At 31.6% G+C, this 20,960-nt stretch overlaps 1 protein-coding gene across 4 annotated transcripts in view; it reads left to right on the top strand.

Annotated features, from left to right (window-relative positions):
• Positions 1-20,960, top strand: part of LOC115889759 (zinc transporter foi-like) — a 30,258-nt gene that overhangs the window by 3,639 nt on the left and 5,659 nt on the right. For 3 of the 4 annotated variants that reach the window (XM_030909827.1, XM_030909829.1, XM_030909828.1), the window contains 6 exons: positions 3,616-3,785; positions 6,585-6,903; positions 13,738-14,044; positions 17,233-17,465; positions 17,720-17,831; positions 19,614-19,879. In XM_030909827.1, the coding sequence (XP_030765687.1) occupies positions 3,622-3,785; positions 6,585-6,903; positions 13,738-14,044; positions 17,233-17,465; positions 17,720-17,831; positions 19,614-19,879 (1,401 nt within the window). In that variant the 5' untranslated portion in view covers positions 3,616-3,621. The remainder of the gene's footprint in view (positions 1-3,615; positions 3,786-6,584; positions 6,904-13,737; positions 14,045-17,232; positions 17,466-17,719; positions 17,832-19,613; positions 19,880-20,960) is intronic. The other variant, XM_030909830.1, reaches the window with a different exon arrangement.

Raw genomic sequence — 20,960 nt, forward strand, 5'->3', positions numbered from 1 at the left:
TGTGAAATGAAGATCGCTGTCATTTTATATGTAAAATCATATGGGGAATGTCATCGATCGTCATTTCCAAGCCAACTTGATGTCGATTTTTTTTAGATCATACGATAATCATAGGGTACGTTTACTATTAAAAAAATGGTCTTTACCATCGTCAAGTTGAACACGCGCGCAAGCCTAAATATCGTAGAAAATCTGGGAATAATTTTGAACACCAATTATTGGCCATTCTTTATTGGAAATCTCCGGCTTCTGGGAATTACTAATATAAACTAAAATCAGTTATTTATCTAAAGAATAAAAAAATAATAGTAAATAGTAATATTAAGTTCCTAAATAGGTACTTAATATTACTATTTACTAGCCTTGGTAAGCACAAGCACCAACGCGTTCGTAATGAAAAAGTAAACGAAAATCTAGAAATTAATTTGCTTTTTGCTAAAAAAGGGTTGGCTCATTTTACCACAGCCTATTCAATACACAGCCAGTCGTCTTCGCTAGTTTTTCAGTATCCGCGCATCACATCTGCCGCTCCAGTTCTGGTATACACGCAGTGAGAGCACCAGTCTCGATAGTTTTTACAAACGGAACTTTAGTGGAGCTTATAATCCGACTTGTTATACAGGGTGGTCTGAAAAAAATGACACTTCGGCACCATATTCTGCAGGTAAAAATAAGTAAAAAAATCCTATAATGAATATGCTGCCGAAGTTTTCCGAATACAATTTGGACCAGCCTGTATAACATAATATAAAGGAATTTCTAGGGAGGTACGCGAGTTCCATCATTTGTCATTCTATTCAGAGCGTCATTTTCTGTCGAATAAAGTAAAAAAATACTGAGGGTGTCATTTAAAAATCAAAAGTCGTAGTCATTTCCGATGAAACAGGAAGTGACCAAAAACAATTGATTAGGTCAATCAATCCTAATTTATGTCATATACTAACATACTAGATCTTTTTTATCTAAAAAAATAAAAAAGTTATAGTGGTGAGCCACTTTTGAGACGCACCCGGTATATAACAATGTTCTGTCATTGAGTAATTAAGAACGGTTGATAACTTAAAATTAACTTAAAAAAACGGTTCTTATATTATGCTAAGATGGCGTTAAGTCGACTGGCTGTGTAATGAATAGTCTGTGGGTTGAATAATACAAGATCACTACGTTTTCTACAATAGATACTTTACTTTTTTGTAATTAATTGTAAAAATCTAGAAATGTTAATTTTCAGAAATGGACTGTAATAGAATGCCCGATATGTATGTCTTGTTATTTCATTAACTAATATAAATAATAATTCAATACCGGGTCCGTCTCAAAAGTGGCACACCCCCTATAACTTTTTTATTTTTTCAGATAAAACAACGAGATTTGGTATGTTAGTATATGACAGAAATTGGGATTGATTGACGTATTCAATTGTTTTCGGTCACTTCCGGTTTCATCGGAAAGACCTACAACTTTTGATTTTTAAATGGCACCCTCGGTATTTTTTTACTTTATTCGATAGAAAATGACACTCTAAATCGAATGACATATCATATGTCAACTTTTGACATTTTGGCATATGGTTTATTTGAAATTATAACATGCGGTTTGTAACGAAAATTTGACTCGAAAGACCCAGTGTGTGATATCAAATTATTCGTAAAAAAATGCTTTTTCCAAATATGCTAATGAGCCATCCTCGTTCCATTTGAAAAAATTGAGATATCATTAAAAATACGATTTGGCTATTTTCTAACCGGCCAGGACAAGACACTAAAAACATTAGACGATCAAATTATTTTTTTTTAGAATTAGTGTTTTTAACATAGCCATGGCATGGCACTCTAGATTGAAATTTAAAATACAATTTTTTATTAAGTGAGAATGTCAAAAGTTGACATATGATATGTCATTCTATTCAAAATGTTATTTTCTATCGAATAAAGTAAAAAATACCGAGGATGCCATTTAAAAATCAAAAGTTGTAGCCATTTCCGGTGAAACAAGAAGTGACCAAAAACAACTGAATACGTCAATCAATCCTAATTTTTGTCATATAATAACATACCAAAGTTCGTTTTTTTATCTGAAAAAGTAAAAAAGTGATAGGGGTGAGCCACTGTTGAGACGCACCCGGTATACATATTTTTAGTTCGTTTTCCAAGGCACATAATAATTATTATAAAAATAATTAATTTAGTAAAACTATTTAAGTGGACTTACCATAAACCTTGTCGAATGTGTGTTAAATTATTATCTTATTATAAATTGTTCTTTTGTACATGTAATTTATTTTAAAACTATATATTAAGTATATAATCAAACAACAGAGATTCACACCCATATTAAAAACCTGATATAAAATATAGGACCACGCCAAAACTGATTCATTTATTTTACTGAATTTATCCGCAATATCTGTAAAATTGAGGTGTATGTTCTACCACAGATTATCTACTAAGTTTATGAACTTTTTTCGCTAATTGCGATATGGTTTTTTTTTGATAAGTATAATTTTCAATTTTCAGTGTTATCTTTTCTATAAAAATACTATACATCTATAAGTTTTTCACTTACTATAATAATTATTTTTATCTTTTTATGATAGGCTATAGTGTTTTTTTTAAACTCGATTTTTAGTCGATTTTCTTAATATTAGCTTTTGTGCTTTATGTAATATACCGGGTGGTCGGTGGTCTGTATTTGAATGAGTAAGAGAAAGATAAAGGTACATGACTGTCGATAGGCATTATCTTTGTCTAATCAGTAATAAATCATGATTATTGATTAGACAGAAACAAAAAGAATCAAAATGATTTTGGATATAGTTTTGAATAAAAAGATTAGAATATAGGGTGTATTTTTTAATAAAACATAAAGTAGGATTAAAGCTATATTGTATTATGATCTAATAATCTCTAAATTTGACTCATTCTTTATACCGGGTGTTTCTCAAAAGTGGTTCACCTTATACATAACTTTTTTTTTTATTTTGTACGTTAGTATATGGTGAGTGATTGACGTATTCAATGCTTTCAGTCATTTCCTTTTTCATCGGAAATGACTACAACTTTTGATTTTTAAATGACACCCTCAGTATTTTTTTACTTTATTCGATAGAAAATGACACTTACGATATGGGCAACTTTTAACCGGCCAGGGGATAAGACACGAAAAACATTAGACGATCAAATCTATTTTTCCAAGACTCCTTGATTAAAAATTAGCGGTTTTAACACAGCCATGGCACTCTAGATTTAAATTTAAAATACGATTTTTTTAAGCGAAAATGTCAAAAGTTGACATGTGATATGTCATTCTATTGAGAGTGCCATTTTCTTTCGAATAAAGTAAAAAAATACCGAGGGTACCATTTAAAAATCAAAAGTTGTAGTCATTTCCAATAAAACAGGAAGTTACGAAAAACAATTGAACATACCAAATTTCGTTTTTTTTATCTGAGTAAATAAAAAAAAGTTATAGGGATGCGCCACTTTTGAAAAACACCGGTTAATAGCTCCGTCGTTGCCTGACTAATTTGGAAAAATGTCTCACCCTGTATAGTTATTAGACTGCTGCTTATTAAATTGGCCATCCGAATTGACCTCTAATTTCCTTCTGTTTCAGGTTATTATGGCTCACCATATAATATCAGTGTCGATATTTTGTTTTATTTGTGCTACGCATTCGCCTTGTGCGTCTCACGCGGTCCTCGGCCACATCGAATTATATCGCCATGACGTGTATAAAGATCCAAATATACCGAAAGTAGAAAACGACCTGCAACACAACACGAGGTAAGATTTTTAGCCTAGTAGCACAGATTAGGTATACTATATGTATACAGATAAAAATCTTATCCCTAAATTCGTGGTACGAAAATTGTTTTTTATGACGATGTGCAAACGAGTGAAATTTCCTGTGCGCAAAAATAAACTCGCGTAAATAACAATAAACAGCATCATAGAGAGATATCGCTAAACCGAATAGCGTGCATGGACGTTAATAAGGCCAGGTGTTATTTCCTTTACGTGAGGTGGTATTAACCACAATTAGCTCTCTTCATTTATAGTTATCGGATCGGAAAGAATTCTGTTCGCGTCGCCGCGTCCCGCATCCGCTATTTAAACTTAACCTAACTTTGAAATTGTTTTGTTTACTAGGTATTTTAAAACTAAAGGGCTAGAGTGCTTGTTTCCAGTGCTTTATTGTTCAACGTCTGCCAGTGGGTTTAGGGCAACAAGCAACAAATTCTCTTAGAAGGGCTAAGTCGTCATCTGCTGTAAACCTAAGCCTCTTTATAGGTTCTTTAATATTGGAAGAGGTGGAATCCATATTTTTGGCCATATTTATTTAATTAAAACTAATCTCAGCTACTTAAATATCAAATTACCTAATAAAACTAAAGTAATAATTCAAAACAATTCAATCATAACCTAAAATAAAAGATCTCGCCGGCCGGCCCCGGTTGTCAAATACCCGCACATGCCCATTTAAGCAATTTTTAAACTTTATTTAGAAATAGCCCTTGGTGTAATTGATCCGCAAATTACGTCAGGCGGTAACGTTATTAGCGGGTGTTGCGTTAAAAATTGACTCGCGCATATCGTAACCATGATAAGGTACGCGTAAATACTGCATGACGCTATTCGGTTTTCCGATATCTCTCTAATAACTGTGCCGGTCAGGCGCTGTGCACAATTTTAGAGGCCATAGGTGGCCGTGCTATGTGCGCAAACTAGTAACCTAACTAGTGCCCGATTCCGAAAATTAGAACCACAAAAAACTATAAAGAAAAAACAAAGTTTATAATCTGCTGTGGTAGTGCTACAACCTTCTTGGGATTCACAATCCTGAGGTAATAATAATAATAATAGGCGGTTGAAGCGTAGTGCTAGCCACATTACCTTCCTTGTATACCGAACGGCTCTAGCATGGCAAGCTGTACCTTGCTACTCCCAAGGCGATAAACGCTATATACGGGAGCTATTATTATTATACACATACACAATTCTCAAAGTTTTATTTCACATTTTCTTATATTTTAAGTCAATGCGGCGTTCTTTCTCAAAACGTTTTTCGAAATTTAAACAATTGTTTCGATACTAAACTAAACACCATGTTGTCTATTTTAAAATATCTATTCCAGAATCAGTCAACCACAGTTCATCATATATCTATAACCAGAAAATTATGAATTATTACCTACACAAATTTTGCGCTACACCTAAAACACTCGGCTACAACTAAAACTATATGGGATTTCTTTCGATATTAAAAATTTAAATATTGCTTTATATTGACTAAACCAAACATTATACACGATAAACGATACAAAAACCATGTTGTTTTATAATTTGAGTTTTTATAATTACCTAAACCTGTGCCTAAACTGGCCAAACGGCGAAATTTTTCTAGCGATATGACGAGGATATGACTGAAATCCTTTTATGAATGATGCGGTCTCAATGGCCAATATAAACTATATCTATCGCACCTTAACCCATTATATTTTCTGTACGTAGTATACCTTACCTCGGCTCAGTATCAATCAATTCGAAGTTGGTCAAAGAATGCATAGAGAAGCTGAATAAATTAGGCAAAGAAAACAAAGTCCTCCTACTCTGGGTGCCTGCTCACCAAGGGATAGAAGGCAATGAGAAAGCAAATGATCTAGCTAGAAAAGGAGCGAACACTCCACTAACTGGACCAGAACCGTTCTGCTTTCCAAGTGGTAACCAACTCAAGGCGGAACTCAAGAACTTGGAAGATTCCGTCCGCAACCTGGAATGGGAATCTTGCAACGGTCTAAGACTCTCGAAGAAGTTTCTGAGGGCTTGTGATCAAGAAAAATCACAGATCTTCCTGGGTTTAAGTTAGAACAATCTTCGTATTGTCACGGGGTTTTTAACAGGACACTGTCTCCTCAATGAACACCTCAGTAGATTGAAACTAAGAAGAAACGGCAAATGCAGATTCTGTGGGGAAAATGGGGAAACACCAGTACACCTCATCACTGAGTGCGCCGAGACGACAACCATTCGTACCATGAACTTTGGTACGACTGATGTTGGAGATGGAGAACTACCCTCTATAAAACCGTCCCAGATACTGGCTTTTGTCAAAGCCCTGGGACTGTATGATGAGTTATAACTCAAGAAAGGGGGACACAATAGATCTGTAAGGTCGCAGTGATTAACCCCCCTCCCACTCATTCTAAATTCTAAATTCTACCTCGGCTAAGTTTAATACGTGCAAAACGTAGCGGGAACAAAGTAGTAACGGGAACAAAGGCAGTAGAGAAAATGGGTAAAATAAAACGTTTTCAAGCGAACATTGGACAAATTGAAGATTTTTGGGAATAGTTTTGAATATCTTAGGATGAAAACAAGTGATTTACAAAAATAAATTAAATAGGTTTTTTCTTTCTTTGTTCTGTTTTTTTTTGGGGCATTGACCATTTGACCTTATGGTTCAGCCGCCACTGACTAATATACAAAATCTCGTTTTTATCGGGGATGAGCCACTTTTCAATAACACCGGGTATAGCTACATGACTACATAATAATAAAAATTGCATTTGTTCTTTTTTTCAGGGAAAAGATCAAACGGAGCATTTCGTCCGGCATCAATTCCCATGACGACCCCATCGCAAGTCTCACTAATCACGATTCTGATCACAAACCGAAGCGCAGTCTGGACAAGTTTAATGGTAGCACTAATAAAGACATGGAGACTGAATTTTTAAGAAAACTATTTAATAAGTACGGGGATGGTGACATCATAACCATAGATGGGTTTAAGAATATGTTGGATCGTCTCGATTTGTTACAAGTTTTATCTAAGAAGTTAGATGAAAATGTAGGGATGAACGGCAATAAAGAAGTGATAGAAGTACCAGAACGTAATATTACGGTAAGAGTCTAAAAGAATGGTCAGTTCATTTAAATACTGCATGATCGAAAAAAAAACGGCGTCGGAGACAGCTGGGGAACGACAATCGATGATAATTTTGGCGAGGTCAATCTCTAGAGGTCATTTACTAAAAATTGACATAAAACTTGTTAAAAAATTAAAACTAATTAAACAAATATTTAAAAAGGATAGAACATTTTGGAAAAAAATCGAAATAAAAATGAACTTCTACACCCTGTATCTCCGAAACGAAGCATTTTAGGATATTCATTTATACGAACTTTTTTCCATGTTTTTATCTGCAGAATATGCTGCCGAAGTTTCCCGAATACAATTCGAACCACTCTGTATATTAGAACAAATTATTATTGCATTATTCTTTTAGGTCGAAAAGTCAATGTCTTATAGAGATTCATAACCTTTAAGTTCTAATTTATAAGTAGACAAAATTGACAGTATAAATTTGAGCAATAAATATCATTTCTGTATAAAGTTGGTCCAACGTGTCATGGAAGATTTCGACAGACCACGTCCAAAAATGACAGAAAATACAATTTACCTGTAAATTGTCTCCTATTTATTTAACGTAACACAGTATATTTTATTAACGTTAAAAAAATAGGTAATATTAAACATAAGTACTATAATTTCTATTGAGGTCACACTGATATCTATCATTTAAACTGTTTGTCGTTGTGTATCTATCGTAGATGTGATAATTAAAATAATTATCTTTGATGCTAAATGTTTGCTCAAACATATCTTGTTACATTTCTTAAAGAAATATAAAATACATTTACAATGTTATCAGATATTAGCATAGTAGTAAAATAGTTTTATATTTATTATTATGTTATCTACTGTACAGGCTGTCTTATTGTTGTGATAAATCTTTAAAGCCTATTTAAATATTTTAACGACAGATACCGGATCTTGGTATACTTAGATTTTTATTTACCTAAACTTCACCTAGATATTTCTTTTCTATAGACGGTAGCATTCACAAGTTTATTTTATTTCGAAATTATCTATGGCAATCACGCCACTAATGTATATGTAAAAAGTATTATTTTGTTGACTTGTATTGAATTACCAAAATAAATATACATCATACCAAATAAATTTTTAATCACGTGATTAAGCTTGACGGGCGGCACAGCGTTGCCCACTTTTACATATTTTCTTTTAATCAAAATATTTTGATAAACAAATAAATTAATTATAAATGTATAAACACTTACCTTCAACAAAACTCACCTTCTTAACAATACTTACATCAACAAAACTCACCTTCTTAACAGCACTTAAGGGACATAAAGGGCCATTTCTACCGCTTTCCCGTTCAAAATATCCTAATAAAGTTGCGATTAGTTTTTTACGGCTATTAAGCTATCTTGTACACTTTGCAGTAAAAGGGGTTCTAAAAAGAACAATGTTCGGCTGCAAGGTCTGCTAGTACATAAACATTTTCAAGCTTAAAGTATCACAACACTATTTTATTAAACCAAAAACTCGTAATACAGAACTAAAGTGTCAAAACGAATGATAATGTCAAAAAATAAATACATAAATGTGGCAACTTGGCATTCTTTACAGCAGAGCTATCACCTGAATCCCCAGGGTGAAATTTAAATATCTTAAATCTATTTTAAAAATAGTTTTGAAGTATAGGGGAAAGTGGACAAAAATGGACTGGATTTTCACCGCCAGAAAATGTATTTTCTTACATTACTAATAAAAGATAACATAATATTTTATATTTTAAACTAATTTTTATGATATAAAAATAAACTAAAAATATTTTGGACAAAAAAAAATTAATTATAATTTTTATAAATATGGAAAAAATCTCCTGCAGCTCAAAGGGTAATTATTTCTTATTATTAGTAAATAACAAATTAAAAACAAAACGTTCTCCAATCCAGTCTGAGTACATATCAAAGTAAAAACCTCTGACGAGGGGTAGGGGACAAAAAACTCACAATCTTTTAAGATGTTTATTTAAATTTATTTTGCTTCAAAAAAAGAAGGGGGGCGACATGTTTCGGGACTTAACAATTCCCATCTTCAGGCCCAAGAAAGCTAAAATAATTACAATCAGAATAATAAACAAATTCCAATAGTCATACAGAGGTCAAAAAATATAAAATACAATCACAAAACAAATTAAAAGGTTAAAAAAAATTTCAAAAAAGGTTAAAAAGTTATTTCTATCACAATTATTCAATCATAGATAACATTATGGCAAGCTCAGTTTGAAAATTAAAACAATTAAACTAAAATCATAAAGGGCAATAATTTAAGTTCAACAAAAAACGAAAAAACTACAAGAACTTTCTCACCTGGAAACGACTTTCTTCTTGTAAAAACGAATCAACTTCTTCAGAACAATCTTATAATTGTAAACATAACTTAATTTTTTCACAAATCTTTGCCACTCTTTCACTTTTGGCATTATTGTACCATTGTTCAAAAATATCTTTTATTTTAAGTACTAGACATTCTCCTAAAAAAAATCGAAAACTTAAAATATCGCAGTTTTCGGCAGAAACTGAAATAATGGGTTTAAAGTACAATACTGGGGACAACATTACACGAAAAATCTCATCTACCATTTTATACCATTTTTTTAAAGCCTTAAATAAAATTACACTACTAGTTTTCATTGAGACTCGATTTGACTTTTTGTAATGACCATGTATATAAAAAAGCAATGATCGAATTTAACAACTAATATGGAAAAAGAATGTACTTACTATAACGTCGGTGAAACGTGATAAACTGCTAACTCCATTATGCCTAATTTTACAGGAGAGCAAAAAACGGTACAAAAAAATATGTACACATGTGGGAAGTATTTTGATGCGTTAATATTATAAAGAGATAAGAATTTTATTGGCTGGGCAACAATAAAACTCAATATTTCGTGTTACGTCATTTTTTTCCGACAGAATAGGGAGATAGCAGATATTCGTCTTGCAGAAATAAGAAATAAACATATACTTCTGGAGATAGCAACCTTTATTGTTTGAAATTTTGAAAGTGGAAATGAATATTACCCAAACAGATTTATAATCAATTAAATTTAAAAAATATGATATTCATAACCATATATTTATAATATCGTCGGTCTAGGAGCAAAACATACAAGTCCAAAAACGAATAAATTTTTAATGAAAATTTTAAAAATTTTTGCATTTTTAATGAACTGAAGTAGCAGAATTTTGGACTTAATGAATATGAAAATAATTTAAAAATTAAACTTATAATTCTTAGAAGATATGGTAGAATCCTTCCATGCTTATCTCCTAATTTTTATACAACGGTAGTAGACCGAGCTTGGAAGACAGTGCGTGATTTTATCAAATTTTTATTACTTTTCTCCTTATTTTTTTAATTTTTATAAAAATTATGTATCATTTACGTGAAAATACGTTGAAAAAAATAAAACTGATTAGGTATTATGGAAATTCTTGAACAAGTAAGTAATATTATTTAAACTATTTATAGCACGCCGATGAATTGCTCGTATATAGAGAATTTCGTTTTCCCCCTTACCCTTTACGGATACCCCGTATTTACAGAACGGATCGACGCAGGGTCGAACTGGCCATATTATATAGATAACTATTAGGGGGGGGCCCTTTATATTTCATTAATAATTAATGAGAATTAAGAATAATTATTATTCTTAACAATATTTGCTTTTGCATTGCATTATGGAATTTGCATTGCATTGGTTTACCTTGCATTCGGGTAGTTCCCTGATTTCTATACAGGGTGAGTCTTAAATAAGTGCAAATATGTGCAGGGCTGGTAAATCTCGATAAAAGAAACATAATATTTTCTCTTTACCGTTTTTTCAAATAAATCCAAAACAACCGAGTTATTTCACTTTTAAAATTTCCAATTTTTTGCTATCATTTTGAGAATCATTGGATTTTCTTTCTTGTAAATTTAATCTATTACCTATGTTACCATATTACAAAGTATGTTTTTAAACTAAAAATTAAAAAAAAATCCCAATTTTTTTTTTAAATTTTCCAAAAAAAAAATTCGCTCAAAAAAACTCATAATCGTGTTTCTTGGGTCTAAATATACTACCCTAAAAATATTTGCACTTATTTAAGACTCCGCCTGCATATAATAGGGAAAAATTGACCAAAACGTAAGGCGAAAAAATACGCCAAAAAAAACACACTAGCCCCTCCTTACATTGCCTCCCGGACCCCTTTGGCCTAGTGCGACCCTGGATCGACGTACTGTACTAAAAAAAACATACGACTAAGAATCTGTGTGTTTGCTTTAGCGTGATCGTAACGAAAATTACGGAGATAGCAGCATTTCGGTGGCTATTTCAGATCACTAGGAGTTAGCAGATATTATTGAGTTAAAATAAAAAATTTTCTTTAATGGGAAAAAATATGTTTGCTTTCCCTACTTATAGAGTATTTTTTTCTCTTTCTAATGGTATGAAAAAACTTATTAATGTAAAAAATGGAGTTAGCAGGTTATCACGTTTCACTGACGATAAGTGTTTTTCTCCATTTTGTGCAGCTAGGAAATATTCTTTTCGTCTACACAATATTCACCCCAATTTAATTGAAAAATGCGGTCACTTAAAAACACTTCCACTATAATAAAAATACTGATATTCAAATTACTGCTCATGTATCAATTTTTTTCATATATGTTTTTCGTGATTATAGGCCTTTCTAAGGCGATAAATAATAATATTTGTATAAATGCGAAACAGGTTTTATCTGGTTTTTGTCCATAGAGCGCTACACTGTGCGACGTCGAATATGTCCATGGTTGGCAACAATGAATTTAAAAATCGCGCCCTTGATTACGTAACTAAAAGTTTAATTGATATCATATGCCGGGTGCGTCTCAAAATTGGTTCACCCCTATAATTTTTATTTTTTCAGATAAAAAAACGAGATTTGGTATGTTAGTATATGACATAAATTAGGATTGATTGACGCATTCAGTTGTTTTCTGTCACTTCCTGTTTCGCCGGAAATGACCACAACTTTTCATTTTTAAATGGCACCCTCGGTATTTTTTACTTTATTCGATAGAACATGACATTCTGAATAGAATAACATATCATATGTCAACTTTTGACATTTTTGCTTAAAGCAAAATTGAATATTAAATTTCAATCTAGAGTTCTATGACTGTGTTAAAAACACTAAATTTTAGTCAAGGAGCCTTGGAAAAATAGATTTGATTGTCTAATGTTATTCGTGTCTTGTCCTAGCTGGTTAAAAGATGCCCAAATCGTATTTTTAATCATATCCCAATTTTTTCAAATGGAACGAGGGTGGCTCATTAGCATATTTGGAAAAAGCATCTTTTTACGAATAATTTGGTACCACACACTTGGTATTTCGAGTCAAATTGTCGTTATGAATCGCATGTTGCAATTTCAAATAAACCATATTCGAAAATGTCAAAGTTACATATGATATGTCATTCTATTCAGAGTCAGAGTATCATTTTCTATCGAATAAAGCAACAAAAAACCTAGGGTACCATTTAAAAATCAAAAGTTGGAGTCATTTTCGGCGAAACAAGAAGTGACAGAAAACAATTGAATACGTTAATCAATCCTAATTTATGTCATATACTAACATACCAAATCTCGTTTTTTTATCTGAAAAAATAAAAGAGTTATAGGGGGTGTGCCACTTTTGAGACACACCCGGTATACATACAGGGTGGTCCGAATTGTATTCCGGAAACTTCGGGAGCATCATCTGCAGATAAAAAGAAGTAAAAAACCTCATATAAATGTATGTCCTAAAATGCATAGTTTAAGAGATACAGGGTGTAGAAGTTTAATTTTTATTTCGATTTTTTTCAAATAATTTCTGTAGTAACGTCAATATTTGGATGAAAATTGGTGTCTGATAGTTTTTTGACATGAGAAATTTGATTTTGATGTCATTATGGCTCCTATTTGTAGAGGGCGCCACCTACACGTGTTTTAACTGTTTTGAAGAGTAATAACTTTTTGTCCGTACCTGTATAGAACTGCTGAGTGAAAAAATATACATTTTCGTATTTTTTACGTAACAAATGTCTCTTGGTAAAAATCGTTACGAGCAACCCTTCTCGAGATATTTAGAATGGGAATAGACAATACATGTCATTATTGACAAAAAATAAACATAGAGTAGATAGTTATTGGACTAAAACGATAAATTTGGAAAATTTTTAGTTTTTTAAATTAATCATAAAATTTTCTGCGAAAAAATGATGATTGGTGATGATTTGGCACCAAAACATTTCAAATTTATGATTTCCGTCTATTAACTATTTAGTTATAACATGTTTAATTTATGTCAGTGATGACAAGTATTGATAATTTCGATTTCAAATATCTCGAGAACTATTACTCGTAGCGATTTTTATTCAGAGATCTTCTTTACGTTAAAAACATCGTAAATGTATATTTTTTTACTTAGTAGTTTTATACAGGGACGGACGAAAAGTTATTACTCTTCAAACCAGTTAAAAATATGTAGGTGGCGCCCTCTACAAGTAGGAGCCATATTGACATCAAAATCGAATTTCTCATATCAAAAAACCCCCAGATACCAAATTTCATCCAAATATTGATGTTATTTCAGAAATTATTTGGAAAAAATCGAAATAAAAATGATACTTCTTCATACATCTATAAGAACTTTTTTACTTATTTTTATCTGCAGAATATGCTGCTGAAGTTTCCGGAATACAGTTCGGACCACCCTGTATATCAATATTGAAAGATTTTTTAAATTTTTTATTTTTTAAATGTAAAAATGAATTCTAATTTTTCAGTGTCTGGATCACAGTACTATTCGAGTACTGAAACAATCGACGGAACAGGAAAATTGGAACCACTCCTCGTTCTCAGAGATATGTCCCATATTGATATACAGCATACTGGGCGAGAGTTGTTCCCATAATGAAGAAGAACAAGTTTTCGATAATATTTATTATGGAAATAATGGAATGACCTGGGTATATTCGATACTGGCAGTTTTTGTAATTAGCATTTGCGGCGTGGGTGCCTTGATAATTATCCCGGTGATGCAGAAAAGGTTTTATAAACCTCTGATGCAATTTTTGGTAGCTTTAGCAGTAGGTAAGTAAATATTTTGAACATATCTCCTTGAAAAAAAAAACACTATAGTTATTAATTTTTTGAAAATCGTAATTTACATTGATTTTTAGGGTTCCGTATCTTAAAAGAAAAAAATTGGCGCCGGGCGGCACGTATAGCCGCCCATACTAAAATATGTTAATATCTCAAAAACTGCGACTTTGACTGATTTTGATGTTATTACAAATTTTTTGCAAATATTATTCCTAATCTTAAGATGAAAACCGCGTTTCGCTAGCTACTGTAATTTTGGAGTTACGATTTTTTAAAATTTTTAACCCTCTCCCATACCCCCTTACCAATCCCACACCCCCACCAAAAGCTAATGACCAGATTCTCGGGTGTGGTTAAAATCGGTTCAGCGGTTTTTGAATTATCGTGTTACAGACCGACAGACAGACAGACGGACAAACCGACAGACACACAGACACCATGAAAATATTTTGTATTTAGGTCATTTATGACCCAAATAACTAATTTTGAGTGAAATTAAAAAAACTTTTTTTTGCCGATCTTAATAGCCTACCATACCTATTGGTATGGTCGGCTAAAGAACGGAACCCATAAGGTTGATTCTCACTATACCTTCAGTTTCCATTCCATATTTTGATTGAATTCACGCTATCAGTGGCGGCTCGTGACCCTCGGGACTGGGTAGGCGACAAAATTTTAGTTTCGTCTATTTGACCCCCCCACAGAAAAATTCCTTCCCACAATGCTCAACCCAAAGTACTTGTATCTAAATGGTGTAGTAACAATTAAAACAAATAATTTGAAAGCTTCTGGAAATTTATTTCCAAGACTATTCTCCATAAATTATTTTATAATCGCAATTATTATACGTATTACAAGGGTATTACCCTTGTTTATATATTCTTAAAGTTGTTCAACCGACTAGACAAAATGTGCTGCCAACTGGAGGACAAACCGTGAACCTTTCGGGGCGGAGTCAAAAATATCGATTATTTTCGTTATTTTCCTCAGAGTAATGTAATAATATAGCCCCGGGTTTCTGCGAACTTTAATAATGATCAGCTGATTAAGAAATTTAAACGAAACTTTTATTTTATTGTAAATTGTGGATTATTTTTGCCTGTTATTTAAAAATTCTAAACCGTATTAACAAAGAAATTATTATTTCGATATGTTGGTACATTATTTATAATTTATGATAATGCTAATTGCTGTTAATTAATAAATTAAAAAAAAAGTTACACACCTATTTTAATTTGATTTAATGCAGGTTTATAAAAGAATCATTTCATTCTTAGATTATTTTATTCTAAATTGAGTGCTTTACGAATTTTACGATATTTTTTTTGAAAACATAAAACTTTTTACATTTTTGATGCCAACTAATTGGCATGGTATTATTGGTATGGGAATTAGCCAAGAAAGAAAAGAATTGGCTATAACTTGTAATTTTTCGAAAAAAAAACATATTATACCTATGTCGCTGAAAAGCTTAAAGAATGGCGCTTTTTATTAAGTCATGGCCAACTAGGATTTCCATTTAAAAAAAAACATAATGTTTGTGTTATATGTCAAAAATGACAGGCTTTAGAAAAAAAAACAGAAAACACAAACTCATTAGGTATGTGATTATCTACAACTTTTATCTGAAAACTTTTTGTCTAAAATACCATATGATCGAATAAAAACGGCGTCAGCGATGGCTATGAAATGACGATCGATGATATTTCCCATATAATTTTACATATAAAATGACAACGATCTTCATTTCATAGCCATCGTTGACGCCGTTTTTAGTCGATCATACGGTAGATTATAATGGAATTAGAGACAAGTTTTAAAATAGCCAAAATTTGTGTTTTTCGAAATATCTAGTAAGCCTTGAACTTCTCCGAAAAATCCGAAAGGCGCATATTTATGACCCCACAAAACTGCAATTCTTTCCCCATTTAACGGACTCTCTATCTCCAGTAGTTTCCGAGATACCCATAGAGAACATCGTAGGAAACTCATCCTGTATAGTATTTAGAAACTAACTATTATTTTTATTTGACTAGATTAATTTGATTAATAAGACTCGATTAATTTAATTTAAAATAAATTTGATCAGATTTTTTTTTCGTATATTCTACTACCAGAAAACCAAAATTATATGATAACGCACTTTTCAACGAAGTTTAAGGAATATGTAACGTATCTATCACAATACTTAATCGAATTACTACAATTAGAAGAAAAACAAAAAGAAAAAATACCCAAATACCTTCACCTACTACACATCTACAAAATAAACGAATATAATCTTTTATAAAAACACTACACAACTACTTGTATTTTACACTGAAAAAATATAAACTTACTAATTAATCAAACAAAAAGAAAAAATAACCAAATTATCCCTTCACCTACTACTTAACTACAAAATAAATAAACTATAAAAACACTCCTAAACTATTTCTGGTATTCTACACTAAACATTATAATTAAACTTAATAAAATTAATCTAATTTTATACTACAACCACTACAACTATAAAGAAATAAGAACATTTTTTAAAACTAGAAGAAACAGAACTTCGATACGAGCGACCAGTATAAATAGATCAAGCGGACAAAGAATATAAAATACTTTAAAAATGTGCATTCAGAAAGAAAAAATATCTCGAAAATTATCTAAACAAACATTTTTTTTTCTTATCAGTGAAAAGCATCTGCCTCGTCGGCCTTGCGGAATTTGTCTGGTATTTACAATGGTCGAATTGTATAATTACCAGCTTTTATAGCATATCTAATAGACAAAAAGTATCTGGTCGATTAGTAATCAATTGGCACGGTCCGAAAATTATCGATTTTTATTTTCTCTGTTTTTATTGGTCGCTTCAAAATTCAGAGTAACAAAAAATATTTTTCTGTAGTAAAAGACTGTGAAATACGCCCCGCCATCTGGTGCTTTACATCCATAAACGTCTTAGGTTGAGCTACTTTAAAAATTCATATACAAGGGTATTACTAATACCTGCAATTTATTCATTAATTTATGTTGGTGTTGGTGAAAAACATTGATATAGGCGACCGAAGATTTCGCCTAAGCCCCGCCTTAATACGATACAATTCTCTAGTATAGATCATCTCTAGTATATTTTATATTTACACAGTATTACAGTTACATTTAGCTTAAATCGTTGTTTTTTGATAAAGGTACCCTTGCTGGAGATGCTTTACTTCATCTTCTTCCTCACGCGATGGGTGGTAGTCACGAACACGGCCACCATAACCACGAAGAGGAGAGCGGTGGTCACGATGCTCACCTCCAAAATACATGGAAAGGATTGGTGGCAATGCTTGGTCTGATATTTTTCTTTATAATGGAAAGACTGATTCTACTTATTAGTAAATGGAGGAAAAATAGGCAAAAAGATAAGACTGTTGCAGTATGTATTCATTTATTACTTTAAAAACTATACACATTGAATTTAAATGAAAGTTGATTGGTAATATTTTATATTTTATACTAACTAAATGTTGTCGAAAGCAACAATGAACCTACAGAAGATTATGTTTATGTTTTTTAGTAAAGTATTTGGCTATTATAAATTATACTTTTACAATTATAAAATTCAATGCAAAAAGTCAGTGAACCTAGTTTATATATTTTAGCCGTATTTTACCTAAAATATTTTTTTAGCATGCTCATGTTAAAATTTACAATGATAATGGCGAAAGAAGAAATTCTACACAATGTATGGATAAGTACAACACATCTCCTTATTGTTATAAAGATATCATGAACGATACGCGTAAGTAAAATCGTTATTAAATTATTATTTTTACTTTGATAATTTTAATGTAACTTCTTTTTAATTTTATTTTTCTGTTATTTTTTTATATTTACAATTAAGATTAGAAGGAATGCTTACTATAGTCTGCCCAACTTGCTAGGGCAGATTTCGACAGATGACATTCAGAAAATGACAGAAAATATAATTTACTTCTAAATTAAAGTGACATATACATCTGTCACTGTCATCGATCCTCTCGTTGGATAGACTAGAAATAAAACAGTTCCATAAAATCAAAAAAAAAACGGCGTCAAAGAAGGCCGGGATATGACAATTTTGACGAGATCAAGCCCTAGACGTCATTACTTGGCCCGTACTCTTTTATTTTTTAATGGGGTTTGCTGCCAGTTAGGCTTAAGAAGGTTTTTATTTTTTTTTATTGAGTAAAAACGATTTTTACATGGTGTAGTTTAAAATTCGAGAAAAGATATTTTTTGGGAAATATATTTGTTTGTGGAAATCCTTTTTTAATTTTTCTATAATTAGTGGTTGAATTTTGAAGTTTTATGTCAATTTTTAGCAAATGACGTCTAGAGATTGGCCTTGCCAAAATTGTCATCGATTGTCATTCCCAGCTGTCTTTCACGCCGTTTTTTTTTCAATCATACGATATACCGGGTGCGTCTCAAAAGTGTTGCCCAAACTTAGCCCTATAACTTTTTTATTTCTTCAAATAAAAAAACGAGATTTGGTATGTTAGTAGGTATATGACATACATTAGGACTGATTGACGTATTCAATTGTTGTGGTCACTTCCTGTTTTACCAGAAATTACTACAACTTTTGATTTTTAAATGGCACCCTCGGTATTTTTGTACTTTGTTTGTTATAAAAATCGTAAAATCTCCATCTAGTGTGCCATGGCTATGTTAAAAACACTCATGTTTTATCAAGGAGCCTTGGAAAAATAGATTTGATTGTCTAATGTTTTTAGTGTCTTGTCCTGACCGGTTAAAAGATGCCCAAATCCTATTTTTAATCATATCTCAATTTTTTCAGATGGAACGAGGGTGGCTCATTAGCATATTTTTATAAAGCATTTTTTTACGAATAATTTGATACCACACACTTGGTATTTGAAACAAATTTTCGTTAGGAACCGCATGTTATATTTTGAAATAAACCATATGCGAAAATGTCAAAACTTGACATTTAATATGTCATTCTACTGTGAGGGTCATTTTCTATCGAATAAAGTAGCAATATACCGAGGGTGCTATTTAAAAATCAAAAGTTGTAGTCATTTCCGGTGAAACAGGAAGTGACCGAAAATAATTGAATACTTCAATCAATCCTAATTTATGTGATATACTAACATACCAAATCTCGCTTTTTTTATCTGAAAAAATTAAAAAAGTTATAGGGGTGAGTCACTTTTGAGACGCACCCGGTATAGACAAGACTGATTTTATCATCTACATGGCAAATAGAAACTAGCAGTGTCAGCAGGGGCGGATACAGGAATTTATTTTAGGGGAGCCCAAATCAAAAATAATGTAAAATATGCCTTTTAGGGCGTCATTTTTAACCTCAAAGGCTAATATTTAACCAAACTTACAGATTTTAGCCACTGAGTGTCAGATGTTCCGACACTCGTAATTTTTATATTGAAAAAATCTTAAGTAATTGGGCTAAGACAATTCAAGTTTTCAATAGTAATTCTAAATTGTACAGTTTAAATTTAACAACACTCGATAATTTTTATAGGGAATGTCATACTTAAGTCTTATTTTTCTATAGACACTACTTTCTTAGAACCCGATAATAGCGCACTGGAATTATTAGGTTCTAAACCCGATCTCCAAATGAAAAATTCCAAAGAAGCTAACGCAGAAAAAATAGAGGCTAACCAAAACGTCCCGGATGCCGACTCGGTGTCCACTCCCTGCATAGAGTCTCGAATGCTGCCGCGCGATCACGAAGACTATACCGTCATTGTCCGTGAACACGGCAACGATCATCACGGCCATTCACACAAGCACGGACACGTTCATTCTGCACCAAAGGTATATTGACAGAATACGATTTTTTTTTATATACAGGGTTGTTCGCCAGATACGACACGGTGTATTGTAGCTAAACGACTAGATTTTTACAAATTGTAAGTTTTGGGTTCGTTGCAGGACTATTAGAGCTACAATTTAAAAATAATTTAACAAGGTACAGAGTGTCCCAAATAAATAAAAAATATTATAGTTGTATTTTTTTGTAAATGGAACACCCTGTATATTCTATTTTTAGATTCTACGATTGAAATAAAGATAAATTTGATTAAGGTTTATCACAATTAAACCTTTCCGTTTTTGAAATATTTTCAATTTTGTGAAATTGCAGTAAAAAATTTAAGGCTGTATTTCTCCAAGGGTATCAAAGTTTTTAATACTAAATATTTACTGAATTGTACTACTGTATTACAATCATAAAAATTATACTACCTTATCTAGAGTGTCCAAAAACTTATATTAAATAATTACTAGCCTTAAACGGCCAATAACTTGTTTAATTTAAACCGAACACCTTGTATATTTTACGTGAATCAGATGCACAATTTAATTGTCTATCAAATTGTATTATACCTTTTTTTCCCTATCTTTCAAGTTTTCGTAGAAAATGCATCTTTATAATTTAGATCTCATTTATCACTACCCATGTAATATTAACATTTTAGATTTTTTTAAGGCAACATATGTACAAAATATACAGTTGATAAAAATAATAATATTGCAAGCCCATTTGATTACAAAAAGAAAACTATTTAAATCTTTGTAAAAGAGTATACCAATTAAATATACCACCATTATTTCCGTCCAAAAATTAGTTAATTACATACTTAGTTGTTTGAATTGATAAATTATTCTAAATAAATGTGGATTTCAGTAATCAATATAATAATAAGTTATGAAAATGAACGTCGCTGTTGTTATAAATAAGCATTTGTCAAAAAATTAAATAAAATGTATAAGGTGTTACTTTTACCACACTGTCTAATATGTACACATACAAAATTCATTTTTTAGTATTTGGAGCAATTATTATTAATCAAAGTAAACAGTCAATTAATGTAGTTTGAATACTGGGATCATATTA

This window comes from Sitophilus oryzae, unplaced genomic scaffold (assembly GCF_002938485.1).
Source record: "Sitophilus oryzae breed Bouriz unplaced genomic scaffold, Soryzae_2.0 scaffold_847_pilon_pilon, whole genome shotgun sequence".
Taxonomy (NCBI): domain Eukaryota; kingdom Metazoa; phylum Arthropoda; class Insecta; order Coleoptera; family Curculionidae; genus Sitophilus; species Sitophilus oryzae.